Source organism: Nomascus leucogenys, chromosome 14, assembly GCF_006542625.1.
Source record: "Nomascus leucogenys isolate Asia chromosome 14, Asia_NLE_v1, whole genome shotgun sequence".
NCBI lineage: Eukaryota > Metazoa > Chordata > Mammalia > Primates > Hylobatidae > Nomascus > Nomascus leucogenys.
In genome coordinates, this window is record NC_044394.1 from 86,370,887 (window position 1) to 86,394,259 (window position 23,373).

Consider the following 23,373-nt stretch of genomic DNA (forward strand, 5'->3'; position numbering starts at 1 on the left):
TGAACCTGGGAGGTGGAGGTTGCAGTGAGCTGAGACTGTGCCACTGCATGCCAGCCTGGGTGACAGAGTGAGACTCCATCTCAAAAAAAAAAAAAAAGTCATAAACTGACAAGGACAGGAGGAGGAATGGCGAACAGGATAACAGGAACAAAATTTTAGAAGTTGCAAACGAGCTGCACCAGTGGCAAATGACACGTGAGGCCTGGTAACAGGGAGTCCTGGGGCCCCAGTGGGCAACGCTGAGAGCTGAGCACTTTTATGTCACAGGATTCCCAAAAACCAGACACACATGGTGCAGGTCACTGCAGACTGGGAGGTGGTGATGAAATAAGGAAGACTGGGTTCAAAGTCTGTTTAAGACACGGCCCAGGCTGGGCACAGTGGCTCATGCCCGTAATCCCAGCACTTTGGGAGGCTGAGGCGGATGGATCACTTGAGGTCAGGAGTTCAAGACCAGCCTGGCCAACATGATGAAATCCCATCTCCACTAAAAATACAAAAAATTAGCTGGACGTGGTGGTGGACACCTGTAATCTCGGCTACTAGGGAGGCTGAGACACAAGATTCACTTAAACCCGGGAAGCAGAGGTTGCAGTGAGCCAAGACTGAGCCACTGCACTCCAGCCTGGACAACAGGGCAAGACCCTGTCTCAAAAAAAAGATGTGGTCCATCCAGCACGCCGACTGTCACCCCAATGCCCTGACACAGCAGGTGGACCTCCTCCTTCAACCCAGCAGCCAACAGATGGTTTATTTTCTAGAAAGGATAACGCAGAGGGGCGTGTGGATTGGAGGCCACAGATACATGGCAGAAAAAAGGGCATTTCTAGACATATCACCTTTCTCAGGAAGCTAACAGAAGACATGAATTATCCAATCTCAGGGGGAAGGAGGATGGGGCGTGAAGCACAGGAGACAGAGGGAGGTGGTGGAGAACCACACTGAGAACACGGGCCATGGGAGGACCACGCACAGGATGCCAAGGCCCGCCAGCCCGCTTCTCCCTCTTGGCTCCCAGAAACCCGGCAGCCAGGCCCACACCCTCCAGGCAGGAGACAGAAGACTTCAGGAGACAGGCCAACTTCCAGGCCGAGCCATGGCACCCCACGGCAGCACCCCGCAGAGGGCCAACCCACTTGTGAGGGCTTTCTCTTAATAAACATACAAACAAGAATGTCCAGACATAGGAGGAAAATCAAAACAAATCAACAAGTGAAAGGAACCTGGAGGAAGCAGCACATGATGCCAGGAAAAGCAAAACCTCCAAAACAAAATGGTGAACAACCCAGAAGGGAAGATGCTGCAACGTGAACAAGAACAGGATAGAATTTAAAAAGGATCATTCCGAGAAAAAGAATTCCTTTACATTAAATATATATATGAAAGCTGACATGAAAATCTAAGCAGAAAGTTTGGTTCTGAATAAATCTCTCAAGAGCAGAGCAAAAAACAGGGATAGAAAACCGGAGAGAAAAATGATGACAGTTAGATGATCATCCAGGAGGTCCCGTATCCAATTAACAGGAATTCCAGCAAGAGAAGAAAAAATTAAATCATTCAGGAGAATTTCCCAGAACTCAAGGATTTTGATGTCTAGAGTTGAAAGACCTACCTATTAATACCCAATAGAGGGGACTGAAAATATTTTATTTTTTGAGACAGGGTCCTACTCTGTCACCCAAGCTGGAGTGTTGTGTGATTTCGGCTCACTGCAGCCTCGACCTTCCAGGCTCAAGTGATCCTCCTGCCTCAGCCTCCCAAGTAGTTGGGAATACAGGTATGCACCACTGTGTCTTGCTAATTTTTTGTATTTTTTTTAGAGATGGGGTCTTGCTATGTTGCCCAGGCTGGTCTCAAACTCCTAGGCTCAAGCAATCTTCCTGCCTTGGCCTCCTGAAGTGCTGGGATTACAGGTGGGAGCCAACATGCCCAGCCTCAATGGAACATAGATCCAGGCCAAGACACATTATTATTTCAGAATATGAGTAAAAGAAAGAGCTCAAGAGCTTCAAGAAAAACAGGTCACACACATGAAGGATGTGTAATTGGCACTGCATCGGACTTCTGCATACATAGCCACACTGTGGAGGCAATGATGGCGCAGCACATTGAAACTTCAGAAGGAAAATACTTCCGGTCTGTAATCCTAGACCTAGCCGAGCGACTGACCTAGTAAGAGGACAGACATCTTTAGACACACAAGGATTCGAGGGTTTAACCTCTTACACCCCCTTTTCTCAGGAAGCCAGTGAGGGTGTGCTCTGCCCACAGAGGAAGCAGGAGCGAGTAGCGGCGGAGGGGGGCGCGGGAGGCAAAGGCCCCCTAGGAGGTGGAGGGAGACTCCACCCTACGTCTGCAGCCCAGGGTTGGCAGGTTCCTTTTCAAAGGTCAAACCAATGATCTTCAAGGAAATTCAGACACTCGGCAGAGATTAGGATGGAATTAGAAATTAATACAATGAAAACAGCATATCATTAACGCAGTGAAAACAGCGTTTGACAGGAAATGTAATTCTGTGGAAAACAGAGTTTGTGCAAAAATTGTAAAATGATGACGGTTTCTTTCGTGGTTCACTTGTGATCTGTGTGGGTCCTGTTGATTTAACCCTAAACAATGATGCAACTCCACTATGAGAGAACAGGGAGCAAGAGGAGGTGGAAAGGTGATGTGGGCAGGGCATAGACCAGAAATGTGTGGCTCTAAGCCCTCATCTTCCGCAGCGGGCGTCAGCAGCTCATGCTGACACCGGAAAAATCAAGGAGACATTTAAGCATGTTATTTGGAAATGTGGACATAAATACCAAAAAGAAGAATCTAAAAGAGGTGAAAGCGATCCCCCCAGCAAATGCAAATTAAGAAAAAAAATTTTAAAGCCTTCTCTCCAAAATAAAGATCTGCTACTGTGATCCATTCTTACTGTGTTCTCCTCTAACCCTTGGAGAGCCCTCAACGTTGTTCACTTCTCAGGAATACCACCTTGTACCAGATGTTTCACGTTCCCACACATCTTCAGGAGACTATCAACACATCTTTTCTCTTTCTTTAGAAATAACAGTTCCTCCATTCTCCAATCCAGTGCTTCTTCCACAGCACATTTTTCATCCTGGGGTGAAAGATGTTTATCCTCTGGAAAATAAGAACAACAATAAAGTAACCCAATACGGCAAACAAATGCCATTTTCCATGGCAGTGCTTTGAATGCGCCTCACCTCCCCCGCCAGCAGGAGAAGGACTAGGACAGTTTTGCGCATAGCCATTTTTTTGAGATGGCCATTATTCTATCACTTTCCCGTGATGTTCTTGAGAATTATAAACCACCCCTATCAACTTATGAGCAAGAAGAGATACTCATTATCAAGGCTAAGATGATCATCTCCTTTACAAAAATGCACACAAACGTGTCTTCAAGCTACTTAATGCCTCAGGAGCCTGAAGTGCGTATCTCGATTCGATGCTTACTCAGTTGCCAGATGTCAAGAAACTGATTCTTGTGCTTTATAATCAGCTCCAGTTGTCCAACTAAAATCGTTCCATTTAGGAGGTCACCAACAACTTTCGTGAACACAGAGTCAGCAGCAGCCATCAACTTCTTGCCATCCTCTGTAATATTTGCTAGTATTTCCTCATCGGTTCCTGAACAGATGAAGAACACAGTCAAAACAGTGGGCTCCCCACCTCCTGCCTCTTTGCCGTTACCATGGGAATTCCAAATAACCTCTTGTCCTGCCCCCACTTCCTCAAACACAGGCAATGGCTGGCCAGTGTCTCCAGATGCGCCAATCACTCCACTCCCTTCTGCTTTCCCCCACGAGGGTTAGGTCTTGCCCAGATTCATCCCCTGAACAACTTCCTTGTCCACGAAGATGACTCCCGCAATGGCCAAAATCAGCTGGGAGACACATTTCTCAGGTTAAAACCCATGTCCCCTTCAGTATATGGACGGACTGACTTCCTTTTTTTTTTTTTTTTTGACAGGGTCTCACTCTGTCTTTGTCACCCAGGCCACAACCATAGCCCCACTGTAACCTGATTTTCCTGCCTCAGCCTCCCGAGTAGCTAGGAACACAGGTGCACACCACCATGCCTGGCAAACTTTCAAAATTTTTTGTAGAGACAGGGTCTCACTTTGTTGCCCAGGCTGGTCTCAAACTCCTGGGCTCAAGAGATCCTGCCGCCTTGGCCTCCCAAAACATTAGGATTATACACATGAACCACCTCACCTGGCCTGAATATATTTTTTAAATAGAATACACAGAATCTTCTTTAAAAAGCCCCCGCCCTAGGAATACCTACAGCAGAAGAAACTGCACCAGGGATGCAGACATACCTAGCAATGCCTATCAGGATGGTCTTAGGGAGACATTTTCATAGCATATGCAAAGAGAGAAACAGCCATGTGATAACTTTATACTCTGTACATCTTCATTATCTTGCAAAATCTTGGAATTGATTTTATGACAAATTTAGAGGGAAGAATTTTTATATATGTTTCGTTTAATCACTTAGGATTTCTCTCCCAGTAATATTAGAGCCATACAATATTAGGAGAAGATGAAGCTTATCTGCACCATAAGAAACAAACATAGTAGCTTTATTAATCATTGCAAAAACTTGGAAGCAATCAAGATGTCTTTCATTAGGTGAACGGGTAAGCAAATTGTAGCACATCCACACAATAGAATATTATTCAGTGGTAACAGGAAGTTAGCTCTCAAGCCATGAAAAGACATGAAGGAAACGTAAATACGTATTACTAAGTGAAGGAAGCCAGTCTAAAGGCGACATCCTATAAGATTCCAGCCATAGGACATTCTGGAAAAGACTAAAGGAAATGGGAGGGGTGCAGCACGGGATTTTGTAGGACAGCGAAACTATTCTGTACGAATAGTTTGGAATGGTGGACACAGGCCATGGTTTATCCAAACCTCAGAGAATGGACAACACCAGGAATGAACGCTACTGTAAACTATGGACTTTAGTTAATAATAATGTATCGATATTGGCTTATCAGCTGTAACAAAAGCACCACACTAATGCTGCATGTTACTAACAGGGTACTGCCTGTGTGATGGTGGCGGAGACAGATGACAACTCTCTACTTTATGCTCAATTTTGCTGTACACATAAAAGTGCTCTAAAAAATTCTATCCAGGCCAGGCGCAGTGGCTCATGCCTGTAATCCCAGCACTTTGGGAGGCCAAGGCGGGCGGATCACGAGGTCAGGAGATCCAGACCATCCTGGCTAACATGGTGAAACCCCGTCTCTACTAAAAATACAAAAAATTAGCCGGGCGTGGTGGCGGGCGCCTGTGGTCCCAGCTACTCAGGAGGCTGAGGCAGGAGAATGGCATGAATCCAGGAGGCGGAGCTTGCAGTGAGCTGAGATTGTGCCACTGCACTCCAGCCTGGACGACAGAGCGAGACTCCGTCTCAAAAAAAAAAAAAAAAAAAAAATTCTATCCAACTTATAAACAGGCTGGGCATGGTGGTGCATGCCTGGAGTCCCAGCCACTTGGGAGGCCGAGGCAGGAGGATCACGTGAGCCCGGGAGGTCGGGGCTTACAGTGAGCGATGATGGCATCACTGTACTCCATGCTAACTTGGGCAACAGAGAAGACCTTGTTTTAAAATTAAATAAACTGCCAGGCGCAGTGGCTCACGTCTGTAATCCCAGCTACTTGGGAGGCTGAGGCAGGAGAATCGCTTGAACCCGGGAGGCAGAGGTTGCAGTGAGCTGAGATCACAGCACTGCACTCTAGCCTGGGTGAGGGAGCGAGACTCCATCTCAAAAATAAATAAATAAATAAATACAAATAACACAAAAATGATCTTTTCAAGAGAGTAGCTTTTACTTATGCACTCCCATATTAATTCAGTTATTTGATCCCCACAACTTCCCTGATGTGTAGGAAGTTCAGCATTGATTTTGGCTGTTCCACATCCAGTGCCTTCTCACTAAAAGATATGAATCTAAGGTCTCACATGTCAACTGGACTCTAACGTTTTTAGGATGGAATATCTCTCTCCCTCTCCCCCTTGACCACAAAACACTTGGGGCGCGGGGGGCTGGGTGGGAAATCAGACAGCACAGTACTTCACTTTCTATTGAGGTCATCAATGTTGGCTTGGACGTTCTATATTGATCTCCAAATAAGACATACCTGGGTCTGGATTTTAGTTTTTACTACTTATAATCTTTGAGACCTTAGGTAAGTTGCATTGCCTTCTCCATTTGTTTCCTGATCTGAAAGTTGGGGGCCTTAAAGGGGACTTTCAGAAGGGTTGTCTCAAGGGCACTTCCCTTGTGACCCAGCACAGTCGCTAGGGTACAGCAAGCATTCAATGAATAGCGGCTGTTAGCATTAGTTATTATTTACAACGCAAGACACTCTGAGCCTTCCAGGGTCTCTCTATCCAAACTGCAGCCTTTGTCAAACATCAGCCCATCCCAATTCAGTATCATCCTGTCAAATCTTCTGCCTCCCACCTTTCCCAGAGTCAAGAAGACACCACCTTCCCTGAGCTCATGTTCCCGGCACTCCGGCAAACATACCACACAGTCTGAAGAGGTGCTTGACATCTGCCAACGTGAGCAGATGCTTCAGAATGTCATCCAAGTTGTCCACGGCTTCCCCATTGTTCCTAGGCCAGGACTTAGTGATCACAGCAGACAGGAGGGTGCCAAATTTCCGCAAATTAGAGCAAGAGCGTCCCTGAAGGATACTGGTCTGAGACTACAAGAAAAATTAATAAAAGAGGGACATTTAGAAGTTTTTCATTAGTTTGTTTTGAAATAACAAAAGCAAATTACTTACTCAATAGCATTTCAGAAATCTACTGTAACTTGTTTTACAAGGCCACAAAAAGAGCAAAATAGTAAAACACTTTACATTTCTTCAAAAATTTTCATTTCCTTGTACACTGCCTCCTTAAGTGTCCAGCACCAGAGATGTGAAGGCGCACACACAAACACACACCAACATAACCAGTCACCCTCCTTCCTTCTGGCTGCCAGTTTCTACCTTTTTTTTTGGACTTTCATATCATGAAAAATACCAAAAATGAATAAACCCTTAATATAGCATATATTTTATGTTCCTAAACTGTAATTCTTTTAAAAAGCTGCCTACGAACAACATATACATTTTAATTCTCCTCCCAGAAACAATATTTTTCTTTCTTAGGTTCAAAGTTTCTGCAAAACATTTCAGTAATTAGTAAAAGCCACAAGGTTAATTTATAATAGATACTTTCTGACATTTAAAAGGATAAAAGAAAACCTTATCCAGCCACATGTTAAAGGAACTATACACCACGATCAAGTGTAATTTATCTCAGGGATGAAAGGTTGATTTAACATCAAATATCAGTTAATAACAATAGGAAAATATCGCACGATCATTTCAGTAGATACGGGAAAAGCATTTGACAAAATCCAACTCTCTTCTATGATTAAAAAAAAAAATTCAACAAATGAGGAACAAAAAGAACTTCCACAAACTGATAAAGGGCATCTATGAAAAGCTCACGCTGACATCACACCTGGTGGCAAAAGACTGAAACCTTCTCTTAAGATCAGAACAAGACAAAGATGTCCACTTTCAACACTTTCATTCAACATTGTACTGGAGGTTCTAGCCAGGGCAGTTATGCAAGAGAAAGAAATAAAAGGCATCCAGATTGGAAGAAGTGAAACTCAATTCACAGATGATATGATCTTATGTATAGAAAATTTAATTCTCTCTCTCTCATGCGCGCGCGCGCACACACACACACACATACACACACACACACACACACAATTTGAGCTACCAAATGAGCTTAGCAATGTTGCAGGCTACAAGACACATGGAGCACTATGTGTCTAGACACCAGCAAGGAATGATCTGGAAACGGAATTCAGAAAACAATTCCAATTACAATAGCACCACCCCCCCACAAAAAAAGTACTTAGAAATTTAACAAAAGAAGTGCAAAATTTAAACTATGAAAAATACAAAACATTGTCAAAAGAAATTGGCCAGGAATGGTGGCTCATGCCTGTAATCCCAGGACTCTGGGAGGCCAAGGCGGGTGGATCATCTGAGGTCAGGAGTTCGAGACCAGCCTGACCAATATGGTGAAACCCCATCTCTACTAAAAATACAAAAATTAGCCAGGCATGGTGGTGGGCACCTGTAGTCCCAGCTACTTGGGCACTCCAGCCTGGGCAACAGAGCGAGACTCCGTCTAAACAGGGAAAAAAAAAAAATCTAATTGAATGAAAGAAATCCAACTTAACCTTGTTAAGATGGCAATGCTCTCCAAACTGATCTATACATTGAATACCAGCCCTATCAGAATCCCAGCTGACTTCCTTGTCAGTGGAAACTGACATACTGATTCTAAAATTCTTATGAAATTGCAAGGGACCCAAAATAGCCAAAACAATCTTGAAAAATAAGAACGAAGTAGGAGGACTCACACATCCCAATTTCAAAACTTACTAGAAAGCGATGGTAGTCCAGTGTGGTACTGACACAAGGATAGGCAAGTAGATCAATACATAGAATTGAAAATCTAGAAATAAATCCATATATGTATCGTCAACAGATTTTTGACAAGAGTGCCAACATCACTCAATGAGGAATGTAGAGTCCTTTCAACAAATGCTGGGACAACTGGATGTCCACAGGCAAGAGAATGAAACAGAACCCTTACCTCACACCATATACACCATATACAAAAAGGAACTCAAAATGGATCAAAGGCCTAAATGTAAGAGCTAAAACTATACAACATTTGGAGATAAATAAACATAGGAGTAAATCTTCGTCACCTAGGATTTGGCAAAGGATTCTTTGACACCAAAAGTACAAGCAACAAAAGAAAAAACAGATATGCTCAACTTCTTCAAAATTAAAGACTCCTGTGCTTCAAAAGAAACCAACAAGAATGTGAAAAAAAAACCACATAGAATGGGAGAAAATACTTGCAATCATATATCTGACAAGGGACTTGTATATAGAATAAAGACTCCCAACTCTATAATAAAAAGACAACCCAATTTAAAAATGAGCAAAAGAGGCCAGGTGTGGTGGCTCATGCCTTCAATCCCAACACTTTGGGAGGCCAAGGAGGGAGGCTTATGTGAGTCCAGGAGTTCAAGACCAGCCTGGGCAACATCTCAAGACCCTGTCTCTACCAAAAAAAACTTTTTTTTTTTGAGACAGAGTCTCGCTCTGTCGCCCAGGCTGGAGTGCAGTGGCATAATCTCAGCTCACTGCAACCTCCACCTCATGGGTTCAAGTGATTCTCTGGCCTCAGCCTCCCAACCAGCTGGGACTACAGGCGCATGCCACCATGCCCAGCTAATTTCTTGTATTTTTAGTAGAGACAAGGTTTCACCGGGTTAGCCAGGATGGTCTACAGGTGTGAGCCACCGTGCGCGGCCCACAGAAATTTTTTTTTTTAATTAGCTGAACATGGTGGCATATGCCTGTAGTCCCTGCTACTTGGGAGACCAAAGTGGGAGGACCACTTCAGCCCAGGAGGTTGAGGCTGTAGTGAGCTGTGATCGTGCCATTGTATTCCAGCCTGGGTGACAAAGCAAGACCTCTTCTCAAAAAAAAAAAAAAAAAAAAGCGGGGGGGATGAGGGGCAAAATATCTCAATAAACATTTCTCCAAAGAAGATACAGATAAATCCAATAAGCATATTAAAAGATGCTTGATATCATTAGTTATCAGAGAAATGCAGTTAAAAACCACAATGAGGCCAGGCACGGTGGCTCACGCCTGTAATCTCAGCACTTTGGGAGGCTGAGGCAGGTGGATCATGAGGTCAAGAGATGGAGACCATCCTGGCCCACATGGTAAAATCCTGTCTCTACCAAAAATACAAAAATTAGCTGGGCATGGTGGCACATGCCTGTAGTCCCAGCTACTCGAGAGACTGAGGCAGGAGAATTGCTTGAACCCAGGAGGTGGAGGTGTCGCAGTGAGCCAAGATCACGCCACTGCACTCCAGCCTGGGTGACAGAGCAAGACTCCATCTCAAAAAAACAAAAACCACAAGGAGATACCACTTCATACCCACTAGGATGGCTAGAATCAAAAAGTTAGATAACACATGTTGGTGAGGATGTGGAGAACCTGGAAGACTCCTATGCTGCTGGAGGGATTGAAAGTGGTTCCAGCTGCTGTGGGACTCGGCCGACAGTTCTTTAAACAGTTAAACATGGAGTTACCATATGATTCAGCAATTCCACATCGAGGTATACACTCAGGAGAAATGAAGACATACACCCACACATAAACATGTACACTAATGTTTGTATCAGCAGATTTATAATAGCCGAAGAAGCAACCTAGATGGCCGTCAATGGACACATGGATAAACAGGGAATAATATTTGGCCATGGAAAGAAATGAAATACAGGTTGAGCATTCCTAATCCCAAAATCCACAATACTCCAAATCCAAACTTTTTGAGTATAATGATGCCACAAGTGAAAAATTCAACATACAAATACTTAACACAAACTTTGTCTCAGGCACAAAATTGTTAAAAATATTGTATAAAATTACCTTCAGGCTATGTGTATAAGATGTATATGAAACAAGTGAATTTTGTGGTTAGACTCTGGGTCCCATCTGGAAGACATCTCATTATGTAAATGCAACTATTCCAAAATTTGAAAACATCTGAAATCCAAAACACTTCTGGTCTTAAGCATTTTGGGTAGGGAATACTTAACGTAAACTGACACATGCTACAATATGGATGGACTTTTGTTGTTATTGCTTTTCGAGACAGGGTCTTGCTCTGTCCCCCAGGTTGAAGTGCAGTGGTGTGATCATGGCTCACTGCTGCCTTGACCTTCTGGTCCCAAGGGAGCCTCCCACCTCAGCCTCCCAAGTAGCTGGGACCACAGGTGTGCCCAGCCATGCCTGGCTAATTTTTTTTGTTTATTTTTTAGTTTTTATAGAGACAGGGTCTTACTCTGTTACCCAGGCTTGTCTTGAACTCCTGGGCTCCCAAAGTGCTGTGATTACAGGCGTGAGCAACTGTGTCCAACCTGGATGGATTTTTAAAACATTATGCTCGGCCGGGCGCGGTGGCTCACGCCTGTAATCTCACCACTTTGGGAGGCCAAGGTGGGTGGATCACCTGAGGTCGGGAGTTTGAGACCAGCCTGACCAACATGGAGAAACTCCGTCTCTTCTAAAAACATAAAATTAGCCAAGTGTGGCGGCACATTGTTCTTTAAACAATTAAAAGACTCTTTAAACAAAAAGTAGCTGTAATTCCAGCTACTTGGGAGGCTGAGGCAAGAGAATCACTTGAACCTGGGAGGCAGAGGTTGCGGTGAGCCAAGATCGCACCATTGCACTCCAGCCTGGGCAAAAAGAGTGAAACTCTGTCTCAAAAACAACAAACAAAGAACAACAACAACAACAAAACATTACGCTCAGTGAAATAAGCCATACCCAAAAGGCCACATATATGATTCCATTCATATGACAGAACAGAGAAAGCCACAGAAGCAGTTGTTTATGTTCAGCGATTGTTTATGCCTGCAGAGGGGAGTGGGTGGCTAGAGGGGAGGAGGATGATGGCTAAAGGGGACAGGGTTTCTCTTTGAAGTGATGAAAATGCTCTGTCGTTAACTGTGGTGATGACTGTACATATCTGTGACTACCCCAAAACCTGCTGAACTGGAACTTTTGACGGAGGTACCGTATGGCATATGAATGATATCTCAACAGAGAGTTAACAAATAAGGGAAAGGAAAACCTTATCAATGGTATCAGTCACTTAAAAAATTAGAACCCCTTGGTCCCCGGAATTCAATGACCTCAATGTTTCTGGACTTCCCCTGTGGCCGCAAGGCGGTGCTTGTACAGGGGTTAAGTGTCCAATTAGGAAATGTGAGCGGGGGAGCCGTGGCCAGCAGGGAGCTTCCTCGTGTGGCACTGCCTGGGAGACTGTTCCTGGGAGACAGAGGGGCACAATCTCTTTGCCAAAAAGAGCTAAATAAATTGATACCATTTTCCATTTCACACATTTTGCTTCCATAAATGTTCTGTCAACCTTTGGAGTCTTTTCCTGCACACCTACTGAGCAAGGGTTAACAATCAAACAAACCAGCAGCCACAGTGATAACAGGGCCGTCTGAGGAACGGCCTGCAAGCCCGTGTGACTTGTGCCACACGCGCACGGCCGTGATTCCATATGGAACACATGCAGGATGGTGCGAGCAGCAGGGACTGTGCAGTACACCCAGGAATCCGGAGAGAAGTGGATTTCAGCGCCATTGCCCTTGGCGAGGGAGGAGGGTGCCCACTTCCCAATCTCTGAGTTAGCAGAGGAGCTGAGACCCAGCGGGTGCTTCATAGCCCTTAGCTGGGTCATGGCAGAACACAGCTGTGAGCCCGAATCTGTTTCCCCGGGAGGAGAGGTTGTTCACCTGGCAGGCTGAGCTCACGGCTTCAATGACGCATTTCTCAAAGGTCTTGGCCACACTGTCCTCTAAGCCATTGGTGTCCCAGTGACTATTGCAGTAGGCAGTGATCTGGGAGAGGGGTTTCTCCTGCAAAAATCGAAGGGGGGTGGTTTCAGAGCTTTCGGATGCAGCGCTCCAGTGCTCTATGGGATGAAAGTTCTTTCGTCATTTTTACTTTCCCACTGTTTTACCGTTTCCCCCAATTTTAAGCTTCTCCCGGCCCACGCAAAGCATGTCCTCCCTGCCCCCCACCAGTGGACCAAAGGCTAAAATTTAAAAGAGTCTCTTTTCCCACTCTGCAGAAAAAGCACCTGGCTTGCAAAAACAGGTAAGTTATGAGAAATAGGTCATTTTTCCTTGTTTCTGACTTTTCCCTTTAAAGATCCATTTAACAGTTACATATCGGCCAGGCGCGGTGGCTCACACCTGTAATCCCAGCACTTTGGGAGGGTGAGGCAGGTGGATCACAAGGTCAGGAGATCGAGACCATCCTGGCTAACATGGTGAAACATCGTCTCTACAAAAAATACAAAAATATAGCTGGGCGTGGTGGCGGGCACCTGTACTCCCAGCTACTCGGGAGGCTGAGGCAGGAGAATAGCGTGAACCCGGGAGGTGGAGTTTGCAGTGAGCCGAGATCCCGCCACTGCACTCCAGCCTGGGCGACAGAGCGAGACTCCGTCTCAAAAAAAAAAAAAGAAGTTACATATAAAACTCTCATATCACATAAAAGCTAATTTTCCTCGAGCCTCAGGCCTTAATTCAGCATGAGGGGCATGTCTGTGTGTCCACTTGTGTGTCATGAGGCTCCTGTCACCAACGGGCCATTTAGACTTGCTATGGGCAGGCTTGGCCCCTCCTCTGCCTGGGGCCCCACCGATGGAGGCAGGAGGCAAAGAAATCCTGTGCAGACAGGGGCAGGTCCCTGGCAGAACCCCACCTTCCATCCGAAAAGCCTGAAACCCATGGTCCAAAGTGAGAACCTCTATCCCTGTGTGCCTGCTCTCTCCCCACTGGTTCCTTCGGAGTAATGTCTTTTTACCAATAGAATGTTGCTCTTTCCAAAACTACCTACGGCCCACCCTGTCCCCTATCTCGTGCCTAAAAAGACCCCAGACTTGGTAGTGAGAGAGAAGTAGCTTGACTGGAAACAGGTGACTTGACTTCAGAGGGATGGCTGGACTTCCAAGGAGAGAGGGTTTAACTTTGGAAAGACGTCCTGACTTCAGGGAAGAGCCAGCCAGAGACACCTGGACCAAAGGAAGATTCCCCACCTGACCCATCCCCTCTCCAGCTCCCCTCTCCACGGAGAGCCATTTCCATTGCTTAATAAAATTCTCCACCTTCACCATCCTTCAAGTGTCCAGGTGACCTCATTCTTCTTGGATGCTGGACAAGGGCTTGGGACCCACCGAGTGTGGGTACCTAAAAGAGGCTGTCACATTGGCCCTGGCAGAGGGCAGCCACCCTAGGCAACAAGGCAAGGGGCCCACTGAGCTGATAACACACCACTGTCCATAGACAGCGGAGCTAAGAGAGCACTGTAACATGCCCTCTAGAGCTTTGGGGGTTGCAGGCACCTCAACCTGGGCACTGCTGCAGGGCCTGCATGGAGCTTGCTCCTGCCAGCTCCCAAAGCAGCTGGCCAGATGCCACACTCACCCACGTGCTCCCTCCCACAAGGGGTTGAGCACGGTGGGCCAAGTAAACACAGCATCCCCATCGCAAGTCCAACGAAGGGGTCAGGAAAAATCCTGCACCCCCATGATGGTGAGATCCTGGGCCCTTGTTCCTCTCTGTCCTCTCAGTAAGACTCCGAAGCGCTCTTCCGGGGACAGACTATAAGGGCTGGATCAGAAACAGAAACACGGAGCTGTGATTCACCGCATCCCTGCCCACAGAGAGGCACCGCTGAGATCTCTTGGCTGTCGCTAATGGTCTGGGGTTCTCCAGCTTGCCTTCACACCCTGAAAAGACTGTCCCCGAACTTTTGGTACCTGTTTGAGCCTCCATTCCATGTCTCCCAGCAACGACTCCTTCCAGCCATGCTCCACGGGGAAGTGGATTTCCACCAGCCGCCTCCAGACCTGCAAAACCCACACACAGGTCACACCCACTGTCACGACTAAATGCCACAGCACACTCCCATGAAGGGAGAAAGACAGAGCATTACGGCAATACAGAGAGCACGGGACTCTGCGAACACCAGAGCTCTCCCCAGCCTTCATCAACAGTGAGCCGTGCTAGTGGCCGGTCACAGCAGCCCAGGTTGGCTTTCTAGAATCAGAGACCCAACCAGGGGCCACTACTGGTCCTCCTACTGCACAACTGGCTTTTTATTCTGAAAGGATTTATCTCTGTTATACTTTGAACATTTTTGAACTTTCAAAAACGTCGCAAGAATAGCACACCACCACCCACATTCATTCAACTCCAGTCCTGTGCTGTTCACGCTTCACACAGCTGCTTTCACTCTTCCTCTCTCCTCTGTGCTCGCTCTTCGGACTCTCTGCATAAATGAGCATTTTCTCTCCCAAACCATTGGAAAGTAAGTTGCAGGCATCTTGGTGCCTTGCCACTACATACCTGGGCAGGGTCTCCTAAGACCCTAGCCCTTCTCCGTGCAACTCTAGTGCAGGTTTCCCACTCAGGACGTGCAATGTGGCAAGGAGGACACTGCTCCCAGGAAGTGGTCTCCATCCCCGTGTTCCTCTCGTGCTCCAGCTCCTGTCCTGACTGGATCCTAGATCCTCCTGGGACACATGCTGTACTTACTTATCACATCTCTTTTCCGCATTTACTTGTCACATCTCTTTTCTAGAAGAGTTCCCTGGTCATTTTTTTCTTTTTTCTTTGAACATGTTGACAGTTTTGAAAAGTTCAGGCCAACTGTTTTGCAAACTGTCTTTTGACCTGATTTGTCTCGTAATTTCCCCATGATTTGATTCAGATTAAAATATTTTTGGCAGGGACACTAGGAGGTTGAAACACATGAAAATGCACTGTAAAAAAATATTTTAAGAGACAGGGTCTCGCTCCGTCACCTGGGTTGGAGTGCAGTGGCACAGTCATAGCTCGCTGCAGCCCTGACCTCCTGGGTTCAAGCCACCCTTCCACCTAGGCTTCCTAAAGAGTTGGGGTTATAGGCATCAGCCACAGTGCCCAGCCAAAAATGAAAATGAACTTTTCTTAGGTCAGGCATGTTCAAATATCCATCACCTCCACTACCACCATTATCTCCATAACCTCCACCACCTCCATCACCTTCATCACTATCACCTCCACCACCACCATCACCTCCAGTACCTCCACCACCTCCACCACCAGCATCACCACTGTCACCTCCACCACCACCACCACCGTCACCTCCACAACCACCACCATCACCTCCACCACCACCATCTCCTCCACCACCCACCACCACCACCATCACTTCCATTACCTCCACCATCACCTCCACAACCATCACCATCACCACCATCACCTCCACAACCATCACCATCACCACCATCACCTCCACCACAATCACCATCACCACCATCACCTCCACAACCATCACCATCACCACCATCCCCTCCACCACCACCATAACCTCTACCACCTCCATGACCACCACCACCACCAGCACCTCCACCACCACCATCACCTCCCCTTCACCATCTCCATGACCATCATCACCACCATCACCTTCACCACCATCACCTCTATCACCACCACCACCAACCATCACCATCACCTCCACACCTCCATCACCACAGGGACTGTGCCCAGCCAGGGGACACCAGGCAGTGCAGCAGCACTTTGCACCCAGCATCTGTCTGCCTCAAGCCACCCTGCCAGGTAGACAGGAGCAACTCCATTTTGTAGATGAAGAACCGAGGCTCAGGTGAAGGCCAACAACTGCCCCTGGCCAGCAGCCTGTACCCCATGATTTGAGGCCACGAGGAATCATGATCACTCATCCCTACCCAGAAGCCTTCGGCCAAATGCTTACCTCAATTTCCTCGATGTATGTGAATGAGGCACCTGAATGTGTGAGCATGTTCTTTGTAAAAACTTCTCGGAGCCACCTTTTCGTAGCAGCAAGGGTACCTTGGAAGACTGTTTGGACTGAATTATTTCCAGTTTCATCTCCCTGTCCTGCAGAATCCTGTTGCCACACAAGAGGGAGGGTCAGTCATCCTCGGCTGTGGACTCAGGTTCCCGGCGAGATGCTGCACCCCCTCCTCTCCTCCCTGCTGGCATAGGCTGCTCAAGGAGTGGCTATGATGGAGGGACCACAGGCCTCAGCAGAAGCCCACATTCCCAAAGCACTTCCATTCCCCAGGGTTTTCTGGGTTCACCCTGAACGTGGGTGATACGGGAGAAAAGAGGGAGGGAGGGAACGGCATCTGTGTGCTCCCCCAAAAGCCCAGGCAGCCTCTGTCCTGCCAACGAGCAGGTCCCCAGGCTGTGCCCAGGAGACTGAGGGGGAAAAGCACGCCCCAGAGAGGGGCCCTGCAGACTCCCGGGCCTGCTCCTTAGACACAGGAGACAGCCAGTCTCCTGACCCGGAGGTAAACCTGGGTCCCCTTCCCACTGTGCTCCCATCACGCCCTCCCCCTGTCTCCATGCCAGACCCACCAGACCCGAGGGAAAACCCCTCTTCCCCTGGGCTCAAAGCCTCCTGTAATGCCTCCCTTCTCTCCCCTGCCTTCTTCTTCCTCCCTCTCCTTCCTCCTCCCTCTGTCTTCCCCAGAAGCACATTTCCCAGGAAACATACTGGTCAGGGGTCAGGGCCACCTCCTCCTGGGAGGAGCCCCACAGTCCTGGATTAATGTGTGGTCTTTTTCTTTTTCTTTTCTTTTCTTTTTTTTTGAGACAGAGTCTCACTCTGTCACCCAGGCTGGAGTACAGTGGCGCAATCTTGGCTCACTGCAACCTCCACCTCCCAGGTTCAAGTGATTATCCTGCTTCAGCCTCCCAAGTAGCTGTGATTACAAGTGCATGCCACCATAACTGGCTAATTTTTGTATTTTTTAGTAGACACAGGGTTTAACCATGTTGGCCAGGCTGGTCTCGAACTCCTAACCTCTGGTTATCTATCTGCTTTGGCCTTCCAAAGTGCTGGGATTACAGGTGTGAGCTACCACACCCGGCCAAGTGTGTGATCTTTTTTTTTTAAGCACAGCCCCACACATTGTGCAAGTGTCAGGAGCCACAGAACCTGGATGTGCTCAGGTGCTCACCGGAAGCACTGAGAGGCCTACGCCTCGAGGCGGCTGGGCAAGTGGACAGGGCTGCTGCTGGGCGGGGCTGCCCAAGAGTGGGAGAGAGGAAAAGCCCACAGTAGGCAGGGGAACACAGCATCACTATACCTGGGAAGGGCCAGGGCGGGAAGATACAGGCAGGAGCTTTCAAAGCATGTAAGAGGGGCCAGGATGCAGGTGCTGCCGTGAAAGAGAAAGAGAGAAGCCCGCAGAGGGAGCTGGGCGCGGGGGTGACTACAGCACAGCACGCAGGGGGAGGGGGCCGGCAGAAAACGAAACAGGCACTGCTGAAGGTCCCCCCAATGGCACAGCTCCTTCTAGAACAATCCAGCAGCACAGGGCTGGGCAGCGATGGCCAATAACAACAAACTGAACGACCGCTCAGAGGCTGCACAGCCCTCCGGAGACTGACACGGGCACCTTGTTCTCCAAGTGTCCGTCAACCCTGGAGCCTTCACAGCAGCAGCCACCTAAAAGTTTCTTCAACATGCGTCATGTATTTTTGCTTTGTTTAATTTTAGTATTGCAAAGGTTTTTTGTTTGTTTGCTTTTATGGCACAGGTAGAGAGTATTTTGTCCATAATATGGATTAAACTTATCTGAGATCCCAGCCAACATTTAAGATAGTTATTTCTGTGGAAAATAAATCCTAAGTAACTGACAAATTCCTTAAACACAGTTTATGTGGAAGTTGGCAGCTGCCTGTGGTGGTTTAAATAGCAGCCACTCCGGAGAACGTGATCATCTCACCAATGATATTTATTCTTAAACTGTGTCTGTGGTACTTTAACACAAGAAAACTGAAAGGAAGAAAGTTAAAACATACACTTAATTGTTTTCTATCACTAACGTCACAGTTCTAATTTGAAGTAAGATTAAAAAAAAATGATCAGCCGGGTACGGTAGCTCATGCCTGTAATCCTAGCACTTTGGGAGGCTCACGCAGGCGAATCACCTGAGGTCGGGAGTTCGAGGCCAGCCTGACCAACATGTAGAAATCCCGTCTCGACTAAAAATACAGAATTAGCTGGGTTTAGTGGCGCATGCCTGTAATCCCAGCTACTTGGGAGGCTGAGGCAGGAGAATCGATTGAACCCAGGAGGCGGAGGTTGTGGTGAGCAGAGATCGCACCATTGCACTACAGCCTGGGCAACAAGAGTGAAACTCCGTCTCAAAAAAAAAAAAAAAAAAAAAAAAAGATTGTGCTGGGTGCAGTGGCTCACATCTGCAATCCCAGCACTTTGGGAGGCCAAGGCAGGCAGATCACGTGAGATCAGGCGTTTGAGACCAGCCTGGCCAACATGGTGAAACCCCGTCTCTACTAAAAATACAAAAATTAGCTGGGTGTGGTGGTGCACACCTGTAGTCCCAGCCACTTGGGAGGCTGAGGCAGGAGAATCACTTGAACCTAGGAGGCAGAGATTGCAGTGAGCTGAGATGGCGCCACTGCACTCCAGCCTGGGCAACAAGAGCAAAACTCCATCTCAAAAAAACAAACAAATGATCAGTCTAAACATTAAATCTTACATCACTTTCAAACTGAAACTCATGAACTCAAGTGGGAGAAAGCTGCACAGAGACGAGAAAGAAGGAATTGCCAATCTCTGCACCACACAGACAGAGCTCAAAGACACGGGGCTGAGTGGAAAAAGTCAGAGGCAGAAAGGTCAAAGCTGGAAGACAGGTAAAACAGATCCATGGGAGGCCAGGTGTGGTGGTTCACACCTGTAATCCCAGCACTTTGGGAGGCCGAGGCGGGCGGATCATGAGGTCAGGAGATCGAGACCATCCTGGCTAACATGGTGAAACCCCATCTCTACTAAAAATACAAAAATTAGCCAGGCGTGGTGGCAGGCGTCTGTAGTCCCAGCTACTTCGGAGGCTGAGACAGGAGAATGGTGTGAATCCGGGAGGCGGAGCTTGCAGTGAGCCGAGATCGTGCCACTGCACTCTAGCCTGGGTGACAGAGTGAGACTCCATCTTAAAAAAAAAAACACACACACACACAAAAACTGATCCATGGGAGAAGTCACAACAGTGGCTTTCTTTGGGACAGAGGAGCCAGGTCATCCTGCCGTCAGACCTGGGACGCGACATGCGGCAGGGGACAGATGTGTGGCGCTGTGGCCTTTGTTACTGTATTCAAGCTACAATGTAAAGAAGGTGGGAAAGACCATGTTTGGACATGTATTTTTTGGGAGGAAAATGGTCCCCATAGTTCTCTGCAAATAACAGAATCAAGAAAAAAGAAAAGTCATCTTCTCCGCGTGGCGTTGCCTGACCTCCAGCCCCTGCGCCAGCTCTCTGGTTTCCCCATGGCCAGCTGATGGCCACACATTAAGTCCCTGCCTCCCTCCTATGAGAGCCCAAGGTGGCAGAAGGGCAGACCCTGGCCCACTGACACCCTCCATGCCCAGAATAGAACCCAGCATCAAGCAAGAGCACGAGAAATGTCCACTGCTGGAAGCCACTGCTCCATCTCATCCCAGCACCCGGGAATCAGTCTGTTTCCTTTCCAAATTGAGGCTGCTTGAAATTCCGCACCTATCCCGGGTGTGATGCTTTGTGTGTTGACTCCACTTACCACCAGAGGTAGAAGTATAATCATTCTGCAAACAATCTCGGCAGATAAGGCTGGCAGCTCGTAAAACTCAGGTGTCTTTGTGCTGCTGCAGATGGCTTCATGCAGTTTCAGACACACAGTCAGGTAGGATGGTGACAAGGCCTCCTCGGGAATCCTGCCCCACAAAAAGTTAAGAGAAATCCCGGCAAGGATTTAGGAGAAGCCAGAAAACGGTAACCATTGATGACTAGCCCCTTCCTTTAAAATAACTACCAACAGGGCATTTGTTTGACCTTATCTAGGTTAACATCTGGAAACTCTCAGTCAGTCCTGAACTTGTGACTAACATAAAAAGGAAGCAAAGTCCTCTTGTTTTGTCTCTGTAGCCTCAACTGTTCTAACCAAAGCAAGTCCAAACACTCCTCAGTGCGTTCCGGGATGTGAAAAAAAGCAATAAATTACTAGACATTAAAATACGACATAAATTTTAAAAAATATTCAGAAAGAAACAGAAAGGAGGGAGGAAGAGAAAGAAACAGCAGAAGAGCGTGCAGCACGTGTGGAACTGGCTCCAGCTCTGCCGGGCCTGGGTTTTGTGTTTTCCGAGGGACACATGGACAGAGCAGGGACTTAGGAGGAGCCTTGGGAGGGACCCGGGAGGGACTCGGGAGGGACTTAAGAGGACACTTAGGAGGAGCTTAAGAGGAGAGTTGATGGAGGGGGCTGGGAAGGCGGTGTAAGAAAGGACTCCCTGGGCTGAGGCTGTGACGCACAGTGGTGGGGAGGTAGGGAGCTTGTGGGAGGGATCCCGAAGTCACAGGTGCTGGATCAACATCAGCAGAGACGTGAACAAAGGAGGTGAACGAAGACTGGAAGTGCCTGAGCCACTCAGAGAACAGCTCAGACAACACACATCCCATCGCTCGCTGGCACGTTTCAGTGGTTCTGCATTCTGTCTGCTGACCCCTCAGGGTATCAGAGCTCACAAATTTGCAGGAGCAAACAATTTTGGATAATTATATAAAGCTACGTTTGATTTTTATCTTAAACTGACTAAATATTTAAAAAATGCAGAACGCCCACCATGCATATGCAGTATCGGACTGTTTACAAGTAAGGGAAAAATGTATAGGAAAAAAGACCAAGGGGCCAGGCACGGTGGCTCACGCCTGTAATCCCAGCACTTTGGGAGGCCGAGGCGGGCGGATCACGAGGTCAGGAGATCGAGACCACGGTGAAACCCCGTCTCTACTAAAAATACAAAAAATTAGCTGGGCGTAGTGGCAGGCGCCTGTAGTCCCAGCTACTCAGGAGGCTGAGGCAGGAGAATGGCGTGAACCTGGGAGGTGGAGCTTGCAGTGAGCCAAGATTGCGCCACTGCGCTCCAGCCTGGGCAACAGAGCGAGACTCCATCTCAAAAAAAAAAAAAAAAAAAAAAAAAAAAAAAAAAAAAAAAAAAAAAAAAAAAAAAAAGACCAAGGGGCAATAAACCCAAATCTTAGCAGCTGATATCTATTATTTCCCTTTAAAAAAAAAGAAAAAAAAAAAAAAAAACAGATGGCCAGGCGTGGTGGCTCATGCCTGTAATCCCAGCACTTTGGGAGGCTGAGACAGGTGGATCACCTGAGGTCAGGAGTTCGAGACCAGCCTGGCCAACATGGTGAAACCCCGCCTCTACTAAAAATACAAAAATTAGCCAGGCATGGTGGCACGCGCCTGTACTCCCAGCTACTCAGGAGGCTGAGGAAGGAGAATCACTTGAACCTGGGAAGCAGAGGTTGCAGTGAGCCAAGATCGTGCCATTGCACTCCAGCTTTGGCAACAAGAGCGAGACTCTATCTCAAAAAAACAAACACACAAAAATTAGCTGGGCGTGGTGGGGTACGCCTGTAATCCCAGCTACTCGGGAGGCTGTGACAGGAGAATCACTTGAACCAGGAGATTGAGGTTGTAGTGAGCTGAGATCGCGTCACTACACTCCAGCCTGGGCAACACAGTAAGACTCTGTCTCAAAAAAAAAAAAAAAAAAAAAAAAAACCGACGACTACATTAATAACCTGAGAAGAGAAGTGGGCTACATATTAATTTATGAGCTTGCTGTTACAACAGCAAATGTGGGTCGCGGCCAATCACAGGGGTCAGAGGAAGCCCCCGGGGGGGGCCGCACGTGAGGGGGAGACTGCACTGTGCTTTCCACTTACTTGTCCTGGTAAGTGTTCAGGAGGCGCAACAGCATTTCTAGAATGTTCTGAATATCCTAAGGCGGAGAAAAAAAGAAAAACGGGACAGAAGATTGAATCACGATGCCGCTATCATTGCTAAAACAGAGCTGAAAAAAATCCAGCATCAATATGGTATACATTGTTTTCTTCCTACAAACAAATTTTAAGGTGCTCACGTACTAATCTTACCTCTTTTACAGATAAAACTCAGGATTTAAACTTATACCATTTTCTCCACCAAAAAATGTGAAAGGAAGAATGGCAGCTATGAAATGCATCACATGAGATCTTTTTCTTTGTTTTGTTTTTTTTTTTTTTTTTTGAGACGGAGTCTCGCTCTGTTGCCCAGGCTGGAGTGCAGTGGCGCGATCTCGGCTCACTGCAAGCTCCACCTCCCGGGTTCACGCCATTCTCCTGCCTCAGCCTCCCGAGTAGCTGGGACTACACGCGCCCGCCACCATGCCCGGCTAATTTTTTGTATTTTTAGTAGAGATGGAGTTTCACCATGTTAGCCAGGATGGTCTCGATCTCCTGACCTCGTGATCCGCCCGCCTCGGCCTCCCAGAGTGCTGGAATTACAGGCGTGAGCCACCACGCCCGGCCTACATGAGACCTTCTAATCCCCCCTTGTACAATCACAAACAACGAAGGTGACTGTTTCCTCGAATTCTATTTACTGAAACAGAAGCAGCTCAAGGAAATCAACCTTTAGCCCTAACAAGTGATGACCAGCCCTGGTTCTCTAGGTGGCAAAGCTTCACTGTCTGCATTTTTTTTTTTTTTTTGGAGACGGAGTCTCGCTCTGTCACCCAGGCTGGAGTGCACTGGCAAGATCTCAGCTCACTGCAAGCT

The 23,373-nt window shown here is 47.4% G+C and overlaps 1 protein-coding gene across 1 annotated transcript in view; it reads right to left on the bottom strand.

Annotated features, from left to right (window-relative positions):
- The window catches only part of RNF213 (ring finger protein 213), a 132,684-nt gene that overhangs the window by 62,864 nt on the left and 46,447 nt on the right, over positions 1-23,373 (bottom strand). The window contains exons 13-20 of the mRNA XM_030828168.1: positions 22,501-22,556; positions 20,321-20,474; positions 16,482-16,637; positions 14,485-14,574; positions 12,452-12,574; positions 6,554-6,734; positions 3,460-3,633; positions 2,977-3,126 (exon numbers count right to left, since the gene is read on the bottom strand). Of these exons, the coding sequence (XP_030684028.1) occupies positions 2,977-3,126; positions 3,460-3,633; positions 6,554-6,734; positions 12,452-12,574; positions 14,485-14,574; positions 16,482-16,637; positions 20,321-20,474; positions 22,501-22,556 (1,084 nt within the window). The remainder of the gene's footprint in view (positions 1-2,976; positions 3,127-3,459; positions 3,634-6,553; positions 6,735-12,451; positions 12,575-14,484; positions 14,575-16,481; positions 16,638-20,320; positions 20,475-22,500; positions 22,557-23,373) is intronic.